This window comes from Caenorhabditis elegans, chromosome II (genome assembly GCF_000002985.6).
Source record: "Caenorhabditis elegans chromosome II".
NCBI lineage: Eukaryota > Metazoa > Nematoda > Chromadorea > Rhabditida > Rhabditidae > Caenorhabditis > Caenorhabditis elegans.
Window position 1 is genome coordinate 11,614,696 of NC_003280.10, and position 19,295 is coordinate 11,633,990.

The window sequence follows — 19,295 nt, forward strand, 5'->3', positions numbered from 1 at the left end:
GACAAGAATGATGAATTAAATAATATAAGAATGACGACAAATTGGAAAATGTTTAAATAGTAGATGGGACGGGGGGGGGGGGGGAGGTCTTAAACTAACATTTTACGAAAACTGATCCGCTATTTTCATGAGAGACTTGAATTAGTGTCTAGTAGGGAGGAAAATTGAGAAAGCGGTGTGCCAAAAAGACAGAAATCCTTCCGGCGGAATGAAGAAAATGAGATATAAACCGGGGGAATAGTCCGTTAAAGTAGATAAATAAGGTTGGGTGGGGAATAAATATACAGTGGCGGGGGAAGAGATAAAACTTTAATGGTACCGAATTTGTCTTTTTGTTAAGTTAAAAAAATTAAAACCCATAATTCAAATTAAAACACAAGTCTGAGTCAATCGGGTAAAACATACATGTTATATGAATAGCGGAATAAATAAACGGGCGAGAGAAATAGATATATACTTTTTTTTGACAAGATTGCACATAGGTTGAGAATCGACAGTAGATTTTGGGTTGGTTGAATTTGGCAGAGGAAATAAGGCTCTTCCTGATTAGGTACTGCTTACTGGTGGAACGGCGAGTGATGCTACAGATGGTGGCCCAGTCATGTTCGGGTCAGCCTTGTCGTTGGTGAACACTATCAGCAGGTAGCGGGTCTGAAAATTGGAAAAATTAGGTAAGAATTAGGCAAAGTCAGGTAGAAATCTGGGTTATTCTTTGGAAATTTCTATACAAAAATAGACAAATATTTGTACTTTTTGAAAATAATTTTACTTTCAATTGAAAATTTCGTGAAGTTGCTTCAAAACCGCCTCAAAGTCGAAACTGAGCCCAGGAAATGTGTTGATTGGCTCATCGATATTTGAGGCTCTTTTGAGCAACTTTAAAAATATTTAATTATATAAGAAAAATTATACTCAAAAAGAAAAAATATTTCTCTATATTTCTATGTAAATTTTCTGAAAAACATTTCGACCCAACAAAGATAAAAATGGGATTTTGGAAATGCATCGCACAAATCTCACACTCCCAAAATCCATAAAGTGGCTAGAATCAAATCCTAGTGGAACACCACAAGGCCAAAAAAAATTTCAAAAAAACTCACGTCAGTGTTCTGAAGGTAGTCATGCAACGAGGTGGCCAACTCGGACAGATATCGGTTGACAATCTCGCCTGGTGCGAAAACGTGGACCCGGGCACTTTTGAACTTCTGAAATGACAACAGTTATTGATTCCAGTCCAATAAAATTTCCAAAACTTACCGTCTCGACTTCTCCAAGACTCGAAATCCCAGCGATCTTCTTATTGATAAGGTAGTCGATGAAGTGGGATTTCAAATTGGTATCATTTTCCTTCAGGTTCTCGATATTGTTGACCGACGAAAGTGCAAGACAGCAAGCGTACTCGGGATTCGTGAGAATTCGGTAGATGTCTGAAATTTAGCATTTTGATTAAAAAATGCCGTGTTTTTCCATTTTCCTTCCTTATTTTTCCATGTGTTTAATCTCCTATTTTCATTCCCCTCCACTTCCGATGTTCATGCAAACGAGAGTATGAAAGAAGGAGAAGCTTTCCGTACAAAACATGAATCAGTTGGGAGGGGGCGAAACGAACGAAAAAGGGAAAAGACGGAAGTCGGTCAGATGGGGAACGACGATGACAAAAACAAAAAGTGCACCGCGACCTCCCAGCGCGCGCTCGAGTCTAGAAACCACCACACTGCCTATTTCGGAGAACAGATCTTTAAGTATGTTACTGAATAACTAGGGTTTCGGTTCAAAAGTACAATAGTATGGGGTAACAAACAAGATAAGAGTGTTCTATGGTTTTACATTAGTTGTAGAAACTCGTAGATCAGTTTTAAACTAAGAATTTGATTCGCCGATCCATTTCAAAATAAAACCTTTGCCTCTGGCTTCACTTTGACAGCTTATATCTCGGATATCTTTGGCCTGATACAACCGAGATATAAGCCGTCACAGTAAAGCAATGGGAATGCAGTTCCAATATTTTGCTACATTTTTCCCAACTAAAACGGGTTCTTTTGCACTCTTGTTCTCTTTTTTAAGGCAATCATAGATTGGTACTTTATACAGACAGAAAGTGGAAGTTTTGTTCGCAACAACAACTAAAAATTGCGATACACTTATGAAATGGCAAAAACAGAAACCCAAAGTGCATTTCAGTCTTTGTTTTTCATTTTGTGCAAAACACAACCAATAGTATCAATTAAAAAAATTCAACTCACGCTCAACTTGTCCATTGTCCAAACGAAGTCGCTGGAGGATCTTCACAGAGTCTCGACGTGGATTCTCTTCAGTCACTTGACGTCCAAGAACATCATTGAGGAATGTCTCGGATCCGTTGATCAAATGGAGATTTATCATAGCTTCTGTTGATTTTAGAGCCAAGCGTCCGGTCCAGACCATTGGGAAGTGCTGCAAGAAATTATTAATTTTTTTGTTTTCATTTCCATTTTCTTTATCTTTTTCTGTTTTCAAATCATCTTCACCTCCATCATCCCAATCATAATCCTAATATGCTAAAACCAATTTTTCTCGCTGTGTTTTACTCTCCAGCTATTTTTAATACACGCATGCTGGAGGAGGGCGAAAACAACAAAAAATGGTGTACATGTTCAAAATATATACACACACCCGCATATATATGCTGATGAGAATCTACGTGGGGGGAAAACCAGGAAAACTAGGCATATTTTCAGAGAGAGCGCGCGAGATGTTTTTGTTGCTCGGGGGGCCCTCACGAACGCGAGCACACGTCTTCTATATGACTCACTTTTTGTTTTTCCCACCGTCACCCACATCGTCGTCTTTTCCGAACAACGACGACAACATGAGGGGGAAACGAGGAACTGAGTTCAAAAACAAGCTCTTCGCGTTCTATACGACTTCCCTTCAGCCCAACCCAATTCCCATTCGACCGCGCTGCCCGCTTTACAACAGAGATCTTTCGGTTGCCTTCGTCATTGCACTCGCACTTTAACATCATTCTCGAACTAAACGACATATTACACACGAACCCCCGAGGGTCGGATTGAAAATTCATGGAAGGCATGGGTTGATAGCGCCGCCGAACCAGGAACGTACAGTCGCAAAAGAAAGCAAAAACTAAATCATTTCCCTTCACACTCTCCCCCACCGACAATCCCAATGCCATTCGCGGGCAGAAGGCCAAATGTAGAAAGCAACAAAAAGTGTAAACAATTCAATTTTCGCGAGTGAAAGTGCAACGCCCGAAAGACACCTGACTGACCGAACAAGAAGAAGAATATAAAAAAGAGAACAAGAGAATAAAAACCAACCTGTGAGAAAGACTGCTCATCCACAATTTTCGCTGAGAGCGCATCAGTATTCGATTGCTCTCTGTGTTTTTGAGCAACTTCAGTTAGCATATCCATGAATTCAGAGTTCAAAGGTTCCCCTTCCAGTGGTGGTGAATCAGGTCCACTGGAGATTGAGCTGGATGTCGACGGAGAAGTCGTTCCAGAAGCGGATGGAGAGCCCGAGTTGTTACCCATTGTAGAGCTTCGCGACAGTATCCGACGGAATGCAGATCCTTCAGCCCCCATTGAGTCTGCTTTTGAGTCGTCTGTGTCCTCTTCGGACGTTGGAATTTGTTTCAGATCTGGCTTCTGGTCTTCTTCATCTTCAGCGCCAAGTTCTTCGAGTAAAATAATATCCAACCGTCTCAGAATTTCTTTGCGGAACATCTCGTTCTTCTCCTTCATCTCTGGTGGCAGGTTTTCAAACATTGATTTTCTTGGAGGAGAAGGTGATCGTGGTGGTGCAGGCGCTACAGCTTGCATCGGCTGTTGGGGTGGAGGTGGTTGTTGTCCTTGACCGATCATTGCATGTAATGGGCAAGACTTTTTCCTATCCGAAACGCCACCAACACTCAGCTGATCTTTGGCATTTCGCTTCAGAGACATATGCGGAAGAACGGTAGGAATTGCAAACCCGCCTTGTGCTGGCATTTGCGGTTGTTGATTTTGTTGTGGCATCGCAAATGGTAGCCCATTTCTTGCAGCTAGTAATGCCATCAATGTTTCTTGTTGATTCATCGTGGCCAAAAGTTCAGAAGTTTGATGAGTTGCCAGCATCTGTCCCATGTTCATAGTCAATAGAACTCTCGCAATTCCTTGGTACACTGGGCTTGACTGATTAAGTGACGACGTGAGAGCCAGCATTGATAAGGGATTTAGAGCTCCACCAGTAGCCAGATTTGCAAGGGAAGCTGTGCTCAGAAGTGTTTCCAAATTAGAGAGTGGATTTGGCGTTGATGCGGTTGTGACAACAGGTACTTGCTGAGCAGCCTGAGCCGCCTGTGCCGCTTGAAGCTGCTGAAGCATGGCGGCAAGATCAACAGTTGACGTGGCTGGTGGGTTTGGATCCGAAGATGCCACTGCCATTACAGTTGCTGCCTCTTCTGCACTCATTTTTAAAGGCTAGAAGTACAGCGCTTGAAAATCAAAAATATGATGTAGAAAGACGATGAAGAATAAAAAGAAGACAGGCGGGCCGCTTCGTTCTCCCGAGAGGTGTCTTTGTCTCTATTCAGCGTTGTGCTATTTCGAAAATCGACAGCAGGAAGATTCAACAACAAACTGAGAGACCGAGACGAAAAAGAGTGGTAGAGTGTGGGGCGTTGAAAGTGCAACCAAAGTGCACACGTCGTCAATTGAGTGTGGTAGAAAAAATATGTGAAGAATGGAATCGTCGATTTGTATGTCTTGTCGAGGAAGTTAATCGAAGAACACAAGAATCAACTGATGAAGATATCAGGCAATTCGACGTGACAGATAAGAGTCGACCGATTTGTACTTTTTGTTATCAGCAACCAGAAACGGCAGTTTAATACAGAAAGAGTGAATATGAAGTTCTCTGGACAAGTTTGAATTTGAATTGAGTATCGTTAAGACAGTGGAGGTAGGAATTAATAATAGTAGAGGTAGCTTTTTTTGAGTAAGCTGAGATGATGATCAAGAATAAGTTGAGGTAGGACAAAGATGAGGTAGTCAAAAAGATGTGGGATTGACTTATTCAAATCAGATCATTGTCTTTTGAGGGCCCGTGCCAACAATAGAACACCGATACCAAAAATGTGTATGTTAGTAGCCGGAGCGGGCGGGGCTCTGGTGCTGCAGCTTCTACTGACTGACTGGACGCTGCGTCCGACAAGTGAATAGCGAGAGAACGACAATCAACAGTGGCTGGAGACAGAGAGCGCGCGACGACACTACACTGAATTGTGGGCGGGACCTTCCTAGGAGTGAGCGCGGGGCGCGCGCGACGACCGACCGGGCGAATGAGCGTGCGTCGCGCCCTCCCAAAACAACAGCGCCACGCAGAGGCCGCAGGCACGACTTATAGTGCATTCTCTCCGGCGCCTCGAACATCGCTGCCGCCGTGTATCGTTTCACTAGAGACACAGACAGTAAGAGAGATAGAAATGAAAAGCGCGAGCGCCCCCAGGCGCCTTCAAGTACACAAACCACATAGAGGCGAGATGTTGCGAACAACGTTCTCTCGTCCCTCTCGGCGCCTCCAGCTCCCTTCCTCCCCCCACTTCTCCACTTTCTCTGCCCGTTCGTTTCATCGCGTCGAAGGAAGAGAAGCGATGGAATGGGGCACTGGCACCAGGCACTGATTGACACGACGAGGCCGCGTCCTGACCACTCGCCGCCGCCTCCATGCTATTGCTCGCGAGCGCCACCAGGCACCCAACCACGAACGACGACATCGCAAAGGAGAACATCATTCGTTGCCCCCCGGCCTGGCGTAAACAAACAACAAAATGGCACTAGGGTTCGTACTAGGCGAAACACTTTATTTTCACATTTTCGCCCGTTTATCTCTAGCATGGTCGTTTGCGTCAGGGGGAGATGATTGCGGCGGCGGCGCGGGCGCGGTACACTTCCAATAATAACATAGGAACTCGAAATAATTGTCACCTATTTGATAAAACACGGAAAAATCAGGAAGTGTTAGAGGACGTCTGCATGAGAAGAAAGAATTCCGTTCACTTAAATATAAGGAAATTCAATCAACGTGTGTTACAGTTACCGTAACCCTGGAACTACTCTGACACTTGCCCTCTCTCTCTCACTTTCCATCCCCAAAGTCCAAGGGCAGTTTGGCACGCTGCCAACAGGTTAGTCTCATTTATTCATGGCGCCATTCTTTGTCGGTTCCCTCTAAATTTATAGTCCTCTGGGTGCGCTCGCGTACGTCAAACGAATCACCTATTATTTAGGACGTTCTCTCAATTGAAATAGTACCGTGTCAATATTTGCTCAGATTACACCAACGAACTTAACGAACTCCGTTCCCTCCCCTCTCTCTCTCTCTCCCCGCGAGAGGAGTTCACTTAGAAAAAGTTAAAGTAACCAGTAAAAAAATTCGGGGGGAAATACAAACATACCTTGTAAAACCAACGCTGCACTCGGATCTCTTCGATTTCGGCGGGATCTATGGTATTCTGGTTGACTGATGCGGATGGTTGAAGTGGTGCCTTTGGAGGATTTGAAGACGTTGATGCAGTTGACGAGGGACGTTGAATTGATTGAGTCGGCAGGTGTAAGACGCCATTGGTGGCTCCGATCTGAAAATAAGTGCTTGTTCAAAATTGTCCAACTTCTCAGAAGTTTGGTTTAAAAATATTAGGTTGAATCAGAACTTGGCGAAACTTTGGCGAGACTTGGTGTAGGTTGTGCCTGAGTTTTGCCCAACTTTTTGACTTTGTAAGTTTTGCAAGAGTTGAATCAAACTTGGCAATTTGGGCTCAACTTAGGCGCAGATTAAAGCAAGTTTTACCAACTTCTGATCCAAATTAGTATGTGTGCCAAATACCGACTTATATAATTAATTATGAACTTCTACAAGGAGAAAGTATTTATCAACTCCTTTTGTTTCAACTATTCTCTCACATCACTGCCCTTCTATCTACTCAGTTTCACAAATTTTTCTGTTTGTGTGGGCCCTCTTCTGCAGGGCGCCTCGCGACCAAGAAACTGGCGACATGCGAGTGAGTGTATCTCTGTGCGTGTATGAGAGCGAATGTGTACGTGTGTTGCTCCTCGGGGAAAATGGAAAGAAGAAGAAGACGCATGAGGGCGAACAAAATTCGATATTGGACAAGGGGGAAGTGTTTTTTTTTTCGTTGTTTTTTTCTGCAGGGGAAACAAACTGCATACAATTATTTGGAAAGGTTCTACTTCTAAATTGAATCAACTATGTGCTACAGTCTAGTGAAGATTGAATAATTCTCAAAACCAGCCCAGCATGAAATTGAAAATAATTTAAAAAAAAAACATTTTGCAGCGTTAATTGGAAATATATTTTTGGAAAAACGAATTACAGTAGTTTCCCTATTAGTATTGCACCTGACTACTTTTTTTTGAAAGATTATATACCGGTTCATTTTGAAAACATCAATAAATAATAAACTATAGAAAACTTATAGAAAAAGAATTGAATACTATTTTGCTTGTTGGCCATTTTTGAACAAACTAATCGAAAATTGAGATATAAACTAAACTGTTAAAGTTAAGTAATGGGGTTTCATAGTTGGAAACTAATGACACTTCACAAAAAACCGACAGTTCGGCAAAATCCGGTAAATTTAATTTTTAGAATTGAAAAATATGCCACTTATAAATTTTGCCCAAAAATGTTATTTTTTGCTAATCATATTTTGCTTAAAATTTTATCTAAACGATTGTAGAAAATTCTTACTTTTTTTTTGAATTTTCTAAATTTTATACAGAGCCCTATTTTTTCTAAAAATTTTGCTGCTACTCCTTTTTTAGATCAGACCAATGTTTTTTTTAAAACTCACCGAATCTCTATTAATATAGGAAGAGAGTCCAGGAAACTGTTCGTACAAACTTCTGGCCTCAGGAGTCATCATACTCAACACATGCTGGAAACCGTGCCGTGGAACTTCTTGCTTTTGTTTCAAGGCTTCTGCAGCCTTCTGTGTAGCCATTGTTGCAGCTGCAGTCGCAGCAGCCAATCGCTGACGTTCCTCTTCTTTCCGCTGCTTCTCCCGACGATCTTCTTCAACCTTACGCTCATTTTCCTCGTACATACGTTTCACCCGCTCTTGCTCTTTTATTCGATCCTTGTTGATTGTCTGTTGCTTCATCTTTGCTTGCATCATTTGATTTGCTTCATTCTCCTGTTGTTGCGCAAAGAATGCGGCCTTCAACTGCAGCATTTCTGGAGTCATATTCTGACCATTTCCCTGTGCGTGAAGGAGAAGGTGCTGAAAGATTCCAGAACAATCGCCACGAGTCGCTTGAGCCAGCGCTTCCGGATTTTTGTGCAGTTTCGCCGCCAAATCATTGATATCTTTTGATGAGAGAATCAGATTTTGAGCCATATCAGATTGTTGGGAGGACATCGGTGATGGTTGGGATTGTTGGGATACCAAAACTGGACCATTCTGCTGCGAATCCGGAGCAACTGCTGGACGTGGTGATGGCTGGGCAACTTGGTGTTGTGAAGCAGGTTGAAGCTGTATTGGAGTTTGAACTGCATCATGATTCTCATGCAGATGATTATTCACTGCACCAGGTGTATCCTGTGATTCATTATTCGATATAAGATCAGGAGTTGGCGTCTGCTCTGGCGATTCTTCCATTTTGATTGGTTCTTCTTTTGGAACTGGACTAGTCTCAAGCTTCACTTCTTCCTCCATTGGTGATGGCTCCGAAGGAACGTGAACTTCTTGAGCAATCACTTGCTCCATCGGAACCTCTTTCTCCATAACAACAAGTTCCGAATCCTCTTCCATGTCATCTTCCGACTTGGTACTCTGTTTCTCCGATGCGTGTGCAGATGAGGAAGGTGAGAAAAGTAGATCCGTATGACCATTATTCAGAGGTTCAGTTGGCTTGATGTTGTGTGGATCCTGCAAGATTAAATAATTAAAATATTTGAAATCTGAATAAATTTAATAATTTTGTTATACCAACCTTTCCAGAAACCTCCTTCTCATTAGTGCTAATTCCAAAATCTGGATATTGCGGGAATTCGTCTGCCTCCTCTTCATCAAATATTGACTGGACAGCTTGATCGGTTTCCTGGAAGTTGGAAAGAAATTTAAAATTAATTCAAGCTTCAACGCTAGTCACAACTTCTAAATACAAAACAAAAAGCAAAAACACATTTGTGCTCGATACTCTGATTCTCACGTGATCTGCTCATGCTTATATTTCCTACCTGATCCGAAATTAACGTATGCGCTGATTTTTCCTGTGCTTGTGTCACTGGATCTGGCTCGTCTGACGGTGCTGGAATAGATGACTCAACGCTATCCTCATCACCTTGTACTTGTTCTTCATGATGTTCGGCCGCAACATCTAAGATTTTATTTTCCAGCTCTTCCTTCTCTTCTTGGTGCTCCAGCGGTTGTTGTTGAGACTCAACAGCTACCTCCGAGTCACCATGCTCATGACTATCCTCATGCTCTTCTGACACCGGTTCGACGTTTTGAGATGTTTCCATCTGTGGTTCAACGGATGCTTCAGGGCACTCAGGCACTGCTTCAGGTTCAGACTCGCTGCTCTGTTCAGAAATTGTAAACGGCTCTGGTTCACGCGGGGTCTGGGAAACTATTGATGGAGTCTCGACAACTACATTCTCAGGACTCCCGTTATCAGATGCTACAACGGGAATACTGGTAACTGGCTCCGTTTGCTTTGGGACTTCATCATCCGAACTATCATCCGACGAGGTGGAACCATCAGAAGAGGATGAATCCGAAGATGATCCGGACGAAGAATCGTGTTGACCAGACGAGCTGTTTTTCTAAAATAACATAAAGCGTAACCAGACCATACAACATTAACAGCTCATATACAAAACAGCCATCATTCCGAGCATGTAACAATCAATAATCAAACTATAACTAACCTTCTTTGGTGGTGTCGAGTTAAACGCCTTCATCGCAGCCTTCGTCAGAACCATCGGTCTTCCAGTCGTGCTCATCGGGCTGTCAGCAGCGGAGTTCATACTGAACTCGTCACGAATCGATGGATCATCAATTGAAGACACGCTGCTCTTTGCAGTGACAGGCGGTGACAGTGGTTTCTCTGGAATCGACAATGCTTCATGCTTCGAGGAAGTTGTAGCTGTCGATGTAGATGATGTCGTACGGTTTCGCTGTCTTGGAGAAATCAGATTCTCGTGATCACTAATTGACGATCGCTTCGTAGAAGATGTCGATGTTTTTGGAGACAGATGTTTGGGCGATAGAATTTTCGGTGATAGAAGTGGTGTTCCAGTTGGTTCTGGCACAATTCGTAGAGGCGTCTTTCCACTTTTCTCTTTCCTTTCTTTGGCAGTTACATTGCTGATAGTACTACTAGTTGACTGTCGTCTGCTTCTCGAACCATCTTCAGTCTCTTCTTCATCCGATACATCTTCATGTGGAATATCACGAAAATCGCGTTTAGCATTCTTCTTCGACTCATCCTCTGAACTTCTTCGGTGTTCCAATTTTCTCTTTCTCTGCTTCTGATCATCTTTTGCAGACCATCCAGGATGTTTGGCAGCAGCCTAAAAATTGAGTAATTTAGAAAAACTTTTCATCTATAAAAACTTACATCTTCACTATCATCCCGTCTCATTCGCTTTGGTACATTCTTTCTTTCTCCTTGTTCATCTGAAGAGTACGCTGTAAGACTTTTCTGCCGTTTCCTATTCTCTCGATCTTCTGTTAATCTTTGCTGGTGAATCTCTCCCGCATCATTATGATCTTCATCATCCGATGACGTTGTCAACTCTCCCTTTTCTCGTTCTTTCAAAACTTTGAGTCTCTGATCTGCTGACTCGGAAAGTGAAGGAGGTGCTGGTGGTGGTGGAAGATCAGCTTTTTCAGAATCACTTTCCTCTCCATTCGACGAATTTCCCTTATCACCATCTTTTCCGCCTTCATCATCGGACGATTCAATTAGAACACGACGTTGTTGGCTCTTCTGTTGCATCTTCTCAAACGAATCATGAGCACGCTTGTCACTTCTCCGACGTGATTTCAGATTCTCAATGATACCTCCTTTAGACAGTAGCAGAGCGAGTTGATGATCTTTTTCTTCTTGTGTCATTTCCTTTGTTGACTTTCTGACATCAAGATCCAGCTCATCGTTCGAGTCAGAGTCCGATTCATCACTGCTATCACCCTTTCTATGCTTCTTCTTTTTGAGCTTCTCCTTTTCAGCTTTCTTCCGCACCTTTTCCTTCTCTTTTTTCCGTTCGTCCCGTTCCTTCTTCTTCTCACGCTTTCTTTCCTGTCTCTCATCTTCCAACCGTTTTGCTCTTTCCATTTCCTTCCTTTTATTCCGTTCCTCCTTCGTCTCCTTTCTCTTCATTTCTCGACGAGCTTCACGTTCCCGTTCTTCCTTCTCCTTCTCCTTTTTCTTTCTTTCTTTTTCCTTATCCTTAAACATTGCTTGATGAGTGGAGGTGGAAGGTGTCGACGGAGTTGAATTGGCATTAGAATGAGGAGGTTGATGGTTTTGAATGTTTTGAAGAGCAGATGATTTCTTCTCAATTCTTGGCAATTTCCTGAGCCCCAAATTTGGTTGATTTGACATTATCTGAGCAACCAAATCACTTCCGGCATCACGAACCACAGGAGTTGATGGAGCACTTTTCTTCGGATCGCCAGATGTCATGGACTGCGATCGAGCTTGAAGAGCGTTGATAGCATTGGAAGGTCCTGATTTTGAAATGGTATCATGTCGAATTTGAACCTTTTCCGGTCTAGACTTTGGAGTTGGTGGTTGAGATGTTTTCGAATTCGATGGCTCGCAATGAACAGGAGTTCCAGAAATTGAGTGACGAGGTGTAGAATGTGCAGACGAAGAGACCGAGTGTGTTCCGGTTGATGTGGCAGCAATCAGATGAGGCGGTGGGACAATCGGCATCGTTAGAAGATTCTGAATAGGAGTGCCAAAAGGAGGACTTCGCAGAGGAACCATCGTCTCGGAGCTTCTTCTCGATGGTGGTGTACCTCTTGGAGCCATCATCTCGTCATGAGTTGGTGGGATCGGAGGAGGCGGGATTGAAACATCAGGTGGAAACATCACACTTTGATGTCGAAGTGTTTGAATACTCGCAGGTCTTCCGGTAGATGACATTGAGTTGTGTCTCGACTGAAAAAAAAACATTACTTTTAATTTTTCTTGCCTTACAGATATTATAAAACTCTCAATGGATGGCTCAATTTGAAAAGAGAATCAAAGTTTTGGGGAACGGCTATAAATACCAAAAAACCACCCAAACTTGAATATTAATTACTTACCACAGGTGACATAAGCGGTGGTGGCTGCGAACTTCGTGGCGTCGTAATTCCACCAGATGTACTCGGTTGTGACGTTCCAGGAAGATGAGTGGTGTTGACAAGAAGTGGTTGGGATGTTGGAAACGGAGTCGAAGGTGTCATCGGTCCTATACACAGGGAATGGGATCGTTGAGCCAGTTCGGCTGGGTGGTGAGTCGAGTCGAATGATAGCTGAAAAAATAATTGATGCTTGTAGGAAATTTATTTGAGCGTCGTGATTTGGTAATTTTGCACGTTTCGGAAAATTGAGATATTTTTAAAACAATTTTTATCAAAATTAATAGGAAGTCAATATGTAGGAAGTTTTCTTCAATGTTCAAGCTATGGTTTACTATAAAATTGCAAAAAAAAACCGCAGAGTTACAAAAGCTTGAAGTTGATAGGTGTAGTGCGAGTACGACAGTTAAGGGGATCCTTGATTTGCATCTAGTTTTACGAGTGTTGCTCTTTCCAACTGTTCTACTCTGACAGCTCATATCTTAGATGCAATTAAATTTATCAAAAATTGTTCAACGACTATTGAAAATGTTTTGATAAAACCAAAGACATCTGATATGAGAGCTGTCAAAGTACGTCGAATAGAATTTGATTAATTTTTTGTAAGTTGCATTTTGAAACAATGTATAATTGAAATCACTAATAAAAATTCCAAAATTTAAAATTAAAAACTTACTCTATTGGTCCTTGATTCATCCAAACTCGGTCGCCCACTCGTCCTTCCTCCAGCTGGCTGATCTCTGCCCAGCTCCTTCGAATCTGTGGCTCGAAAGTCATCCAAGTCCGCAGTATCCGATAGTTTCCGCCAGTCGCGAATTCGAACTTCCAACTCGCTACATGGATTCTCATAGTAATAATAGTCGCGGGGCTCGTGAAACACAATTTTTTGTATGCTTAACACTTCGTCGTTGTTGCACTTTGGAAATGGTCTACCCGTGAATTTCTCATAACTCGCCCGTGCTTTTTGATTGAGCTCCACAATTTCGTCGATTCGATTGACGAACGAGGAAACATCGATAAAGGGTCGCCAGTGCATTCTTTCAAGCATCCTTGTCAATGGGTTATCCGGCATTTCCATATCAAGCTCCAAATCTGAAGATGATGCGGATGATGTTGTCGGGCTGAACTCTTGCTTGATCTCTTTACTTTCCAAGCTGAAATTACTTGTTTTAGATATAGTGAAATATTCAACTAATTACTAAAATCTTACAATTCGTAACCCGGAGACTGTGATTGATAGTTTAGCGGTGAAAACGACCGGCTCTGATATGCTTCTGAATCCTTTTCCGGAGAGTGAGAAGTTTCGTGATGAGACGATGTTGAAGGCTGTGAAAATCGTTCTGACGAATCTTCATGATCTTTATCTAAAAAGAAAAAAATTATAATTGCGAAAAACAAAACAAAATACTCACCACCATTAGATTCGTCTCGATGGCCGTTGCCCGGCGACGAGCTTTTCCCTTCTTCTGGCTCGTGACGCTTCTCCTCGGAGACAACATCCTCATCATCTTCTTCATCGACATCATTCTGCTCATCGCTATCTTCATTACTGGAACTTGACCCTTCTTCACTATCCGAATCACTACTACTATCGCTACCCGATCTAAACATTGAAAATTGAATAACTATAGAATGTTTGAATAAACTTTAGAAAACTTAGGCTTAATTTTTTAAAGTTAGGCTCAGGTTTTTAGAGGCTGAGGTTTAGGTTAACAATTATGGAGTACGGAATATGAACAAAACAATTTCATGGGATTATTTGAGTAGGGCTTAAAAATTGTACTTCCAAAAAATTTAAATACCAATATGAAAGGTTTTTCAAGAATAGAAAAACAGCTTCCATATTTTTCCTATTATTCCTGTATCTTGGTTGCCAGTAGTTTTATCGAAAAATATTCAACTATCAAAATGTAGAAAAATATTTGGCAGACATTTTTGCTGTTGAAAATGTTTTGATAAAATAAAAATTAACCGAGATAAAATCTGCCAAAGTAGAAGATCGTACGACAAAAGAATACAGAGCATCGGCAGAAATTTTTTTTAATTTTAAAGTTTTTGTGGATCGTTTTTAATCAATGATATTCAGTTTGAAATTGTAATTAAATAAAAACTCACGCATTATTCTCCTGATCCTCCTGATTTGTATGATGCTCTACAGATGATCGCGTTTGTAACGGATCGTGAAGATTCTGTCGGTCTCTTGACGAAGATGGCGAACTCGAACCTTGATCATTTTCAGATTTACTTGTAGGTGACGATGATCTCGCAGCGACCTCAATGTTCTCCTTTTTTCGATTGATAAAATAAAGATTGAATCGATCCGAGCAAAAGTCGACGGCCACCTTGTGTTCGCCAAAGTTGCTGAAAATGAAATAATTGAATTTTAGTCTTACAGTGAATGGTGAGAATGGTAATTGGATTGACTTTGAACAAAATGAATAAATAAAAAAATTACGGGGGAAGGAAAGGACAACGAGCTGTACGAAATGCGTGAGAATACTTAAATTTCAATTTTGCACGACTGTATTCCTCCTATTAGTTCCTACTAATTTTGCCCTTCCTACTTGAACAGTTCTTATCTCGGCTGTGTTTGGTTTTATCAAAATTTTTTAAACTATGAAAATATAGAAAATTCTTTGAAAAATATTTTTACCGTTAAAAATTTTTTGATAAAGCAAAAAATAACCGAGATAACAACTATCAAAATCGAGCAAAGGTGGTGCAAGGCAGACCCTAACGCTGTACTTTAAAAAGCCATATCTTGGTTGCTTTTCAAGATATCAACAAAAAATAAATTACAAAATTATAGACAAAGAATTGAAAAATATTTTTTCAGTTGATAATTTTTTATCAAAACTAATGAGAACCGAGAAATAAGTAAAAGACCTAATAAGTAAGATTTTTCAAATTTTGAAATATCAATCTTGCTCACCACTTGAGTATCTCACAAATAAAATGTGTACAAGGTTCCGAACATCTCCGACGATCTCTCACTTTGGTCATCAATTAAAAGTTAGATTCAAATAGCTGGGTGGGGGAACACTTCTCTCTCTTTTTTGCGCCCAGGCGCACGCACACCACACTACGACTGAATGGGTACCCCTAGCGTCCAGCACGACAGGCCACGCCTCCCCTATGGCGCCATAAAAGGATACGCAGATGGTTAGACAATGGTCACAATGGGTAAGCGGGGCGCACACGAGAAAGCCAGAAACGGGTCCGTTTCAATGGTTAAGTAGTACTCATTTAGTCACTAGTTGTTGTCTAATTGCTTCTTTAAAGGCTCACTCATTTTTTTTAGAACTTCCTAAGCATTAAAACACTATATATCTTTAATCAATTATTTCTCTATCTCAAAAGATAATAATATTTCACATATTCATGCTCATGTGACCAAAATCATCATAATTTTCTTCTCAGCCTTTTTGTTCTCCGAACATAGAGATAAAAGGGAGTTGCTATGAGACACACATTACGAAACGTTTTTACAAAAAAATATAATTTTAAAATCAAAATTTGTTTACGAAAACTCACTTTCGTCCAACCAGCTTCATCCGTTTTAATAGCAAATTCGCTGGCTCCATATCGTCAAGCGTAATTACCGCACTTCGATCCCACCAGTCAACACAAATATCCACAATTCTGTCGGATAAGCTGCGTATTATCAGCATTATCTCTTCATTTGTACATTCGATCGGTAAGTAGAATATAATTATTCGATGCGATGGACGAGATTGATATGACATCGGCTGAAAGAAATAATATGAAATTGGAAGTCAAAGAAAGAAAAAAATTTAGAAATTAGTCAGCACTTTGCTATATTATTTTGAAGGATTATACCTCGGTTCATCTTGAACTTATCAAAAAAAATTAACTACAAATATATAGAAAAAGAAATAAAAAATATATTGTCAGTTGATAATTTTTGTATAGGACAAACGACAGCAAAGATATAAGCTGTCAAAGTTGGACAATGGGGGGGGGGGGGGGGGGGGGGAGCTTATCAAAAATATATTTCAAAGAGAAAGTTCGTGCAAAACATTTCTCTATTTTTAGAAAGTAGCCGAACAATTTTTGTTAAAGCCAAAAAAAAGCAATGGAGAGTAAAATCTAAAATACTATAGATTAATGTTCTTGCGTTGTAAAATAGAAGGAAACAATGAAAACAAGGAAGTACTGTAGCTGGAAAGCTTCGGTCGTGGCGAGACCAGGAAAACTATTTTTGGGGGCTTTTGTAATAGAGTAAAAATGAGAAAAAGGAAATTATAAGAGGTGTGCACTTTTTTCTGGTTTCTAGTGGGTACGGAATACCTAATGTATCTAAAGGTCGATCAATAAAATTTTTCTTGCGAACTGCATCAATTTGGGAAAAAGGTCATTCTAATATTTCATCAAAACAAAAATGCGATAAAAAACTGTCTAAAGGACGGTGATATTGTGTTACAAAAAAGACAATGATGACAGGATAGTGTCGAAGATGTGTGTGTAATACTCTCGAGTACGTAGAGATAGTGGAGGGTATAGAGAAATTGGATGGGAACTAATGAAATCGGTGCACATTGTGCTAAAAACTGACAACAATTAGGTTCGGGCGCAAACTCACTTTTGGAATGTTCGTATCTTGTAACGCTTTCTGAGCGTCGTCGATATTCGTAAACTGAACAACTGCGAATGCCTTATTATCATTCGACTTCACCATATCAACGTCAATGACTTGACCATAAGACTCAAATCTTCGACGATAATGATCAGGTGAGTGACGATCCAAATGAGGCACGTGTACCGAGCAACTCGCCTTCAGCAAATGATCACCTTTCAGTTTAGGTATTGCGTATGATGTCGACGGATGGCATTGAGGATGCTTCTGTTCCCCACTGGAAAATATAAAATATATTGATTTTATTGATTTTATTATTTTTACAAAAATTAATTTTGACCATAAAAACCAACCTTGTCGGGTAATAGACTCGAAACTTTGGCGGCCTGCCAAGTATTAAACTTTTATCAGCTTTCAGGCCGTCCGTATCAAGCCTGTAATAATGGACGCGTGCTTTTTTCCAGCCAGGTTCGGTAGTCGACTCCAGTTGAATATCGATTGGTACGCCTGACCGTTTTGAGTGCTTTTTCACAAGTTCAAAAAGGTCCCGCTCTGGTGTCGATCCGGACTGTATTTCGTAGACTACACAGGCCGTGGATTCTGATGGAAATTCTGGGATGGGCCTGAAAAAATGGAAAGTTTTGATGAATAGATAAATATACATAAGCTATTACTCAGACGGGAAAGTTTACGATTTGGTCTCACCACGGCAAGTTTTTATTAAATTCTAAAAAGTGTGCGCTTTTAAAGATTACTGTAATTTTAAACTTTCCCCTGATTTTTTTCAAATTTGAGGTTTTTTAAAAGTCAATACACAATTTTTAATTAAAAGAAAAAATAAGAAAACTGCTAAAAATTTTGCAAAAGACGCACACACTTCCGCATTTAACAAAAAAATGTCGTGCCGAGACCGGGTACCGTACTTTTGGCTCACAAAACGCAAAATTTCACATATGGGTAATATATTTTTGGCTCTGTGCCAACAATTAAAAGGAAACGACGACTGACAGTTCTACAACAAACTACGGTCCACCGTTTAGCTAAGAATTAACTAGGAAAGTTAGAGGAGATGGATAAAACCGAGACAGAGAGATAAAAAGACATTGTGGGAGGTAAATCTCTGTGAACTGCGAAAAAAAATTAACCGAGAAAAAAGGGACAGAGAGTAAAAAAGTCTGGTGCGCGCGTCCCGCTCGGGGTCGTCTTCGTCTTCCCAAGCAGCCGTCTTGGCTGGAGGGTCAACAATCTCCCGCTCTCACACCACCTCTTACCCTGTCTCAGTATCTCACCCACTATGCTCTTCTTCTCTGCGTCTTTCACACGCAGAAAGATCTCTATATAGTTTTCTTCGTTTTCCGTGTCTTACCAATATTCTCGAGAATGCCTTTGCTGGGATTGCACCGAGAGATGTGGGCCTCCTCTTCTAGCTTCCATCTGATTCCTGAAACTGGGCGACTTCACTTCAGCGCCTCGTGTATCGCCATACCTTTGCGGTGAAAGCTCAGCGTTTCGTGGCGACGAACTTTGACCGGACGAAGGTGTCGATGACATGGAAGCCATACTACTAAAATACAAGGGTTTCCAGAATAGTTAAAGATCAGAGGGGGACTCACGAGTTCTGTGTGGGTTCCGGAATATACGCGGAGATCTTGTACTCAATTGAATCTTCGAACTGTGGTTTTGTACTGCGTGCTCGCAAGGCTCCACGAGCGTCCATATAGCTGACGAGGACGATTTCTGGGTTGCCGTGTTGCCGGACCAAACGCTGAATTTCGCCAAATCTGAATTTAATATTTAATTTTAAAAATTCGTTAAAAAAAAAGATATACTTTGTGAAATGCAACTGTAGTCGATCATCTGGTAATGTGCTTGGAAGTCCAGATATTGCCACATGGCGGGATTCCTTTACAGTATTTGTAGAAGGTACTTGAACCATCTCAACATTGCAAACCGCGGATTCTATAAAATCAAAAATTCAACATTTATAAATTCATGACACAAAGGGGAGCAAAAAGAAAGCCAAATATACAATTATATTATGTTAAATGCGAGTGGCTATTAAAAATTCCAAAGTCACAGAATCAAAATCCACCAGATGAAAAACGGAGATAAATTGTGATACTTGTATGTGATTCATCGTGTTTTAATAAGTTCAGACTACATATTTCTATTTCCAATCTATTTCCAGAAAAAGGTTTACGAAATTTGTTTACAGCGTGTTTCCGACACACATTTTGATCTCAAAGGTTATTTTCGATTAACAGCTCTCTAAACCCAATTCGGGGGAATTTAGTGCTTGTGAAACGTAAAATGGTACAAATGTGATGGGAACTGTGCAAG

At 41.0% G+C, this 19,295-nt stretch overlaps 1 protein-coding gene and 3 non-coding genes across 10 annotated transcripts; 3 read left to right on the plus strand and 1 right to left on the minus strand.

Annotated features, from left to right (window-relative positions):
* Nucleotides 1–74: 74 nt before the first annotated feature.
* On the minus strand, nt 75–18,914 carry din-1 (Daf-12-interacting protein 1; the record flags this gene model as incomplete). Of its 7 annotated transcripts, NM_182101.5 has the most annotated exons (22): nt 547–651; nt 1,101–1,205; nt 1,258–1,427; nt 2,244–2,433; nt 6,437–6,616; nt 7,853–8,929; nt 8,994–9,101; nt 9,241–9,828; nt 9,934–10,578; nt 10,626–12,173; nt 12,323–12,532; nt 13,035–13,512; nt 13,569–13,722; nt 13,771–13,961; nt 14,474–14,719; nt 15,893–16,107; nt 16,962–17,232; nt 17,309–17,578; nt 18,322–18,396; nt 18,442–18,519; nt 18,569–18,736; nt 18,785–18,891. In NM_182101.5, 22 exons carry the CDS (start codon nt 18,889–18,891, stop codon nt 547–549), a joined length of 7,179 nt encoding a protein of 2,392 aa, NP_871901.1. The 7 variants fall into 7 exon arrangements, with proteins under 7 accessions (NP_871902.1, NP_496484.3, NP_871901.1 ...); NM_064084.9 differs by having other exon boundaries at nt 18,322–18,519; NM_064083.7 differs by lacking the exon at nt 9,241–9,828 and having other exon boundaries at nt 463–651; nt 18,322–18,519; nt 18,785–18,914.
* F07A11.12 lies at nt 3,058–3,188 on the plus strand. Its single transcript, NR_051737.1, has one exon. It is a non-coding gene; the product is annotated as an Unclassified non-coding RNA F07A11.12 (non-coding RNA).
* On the plus strand, nt 5,234–5,520 carry F07A11.10. Its single transcript, NR_051738.1, has one exon. It is a non-coding gene; the product is annotated as an Unclassified non-coding RNA F07A11.10 (non-coding RNA).
* F07A11.15 lies at nt 5,330–5,600 on the plus strand. The gene has a single exon (NR_101751.1). It is a non-coding gene; the product is annotated as a small nucleolar RNA F07A11.15 (small nucleolar RNA).
* Nucleotides 18,915–19,295: the final 381 nt, after the last annotated feature.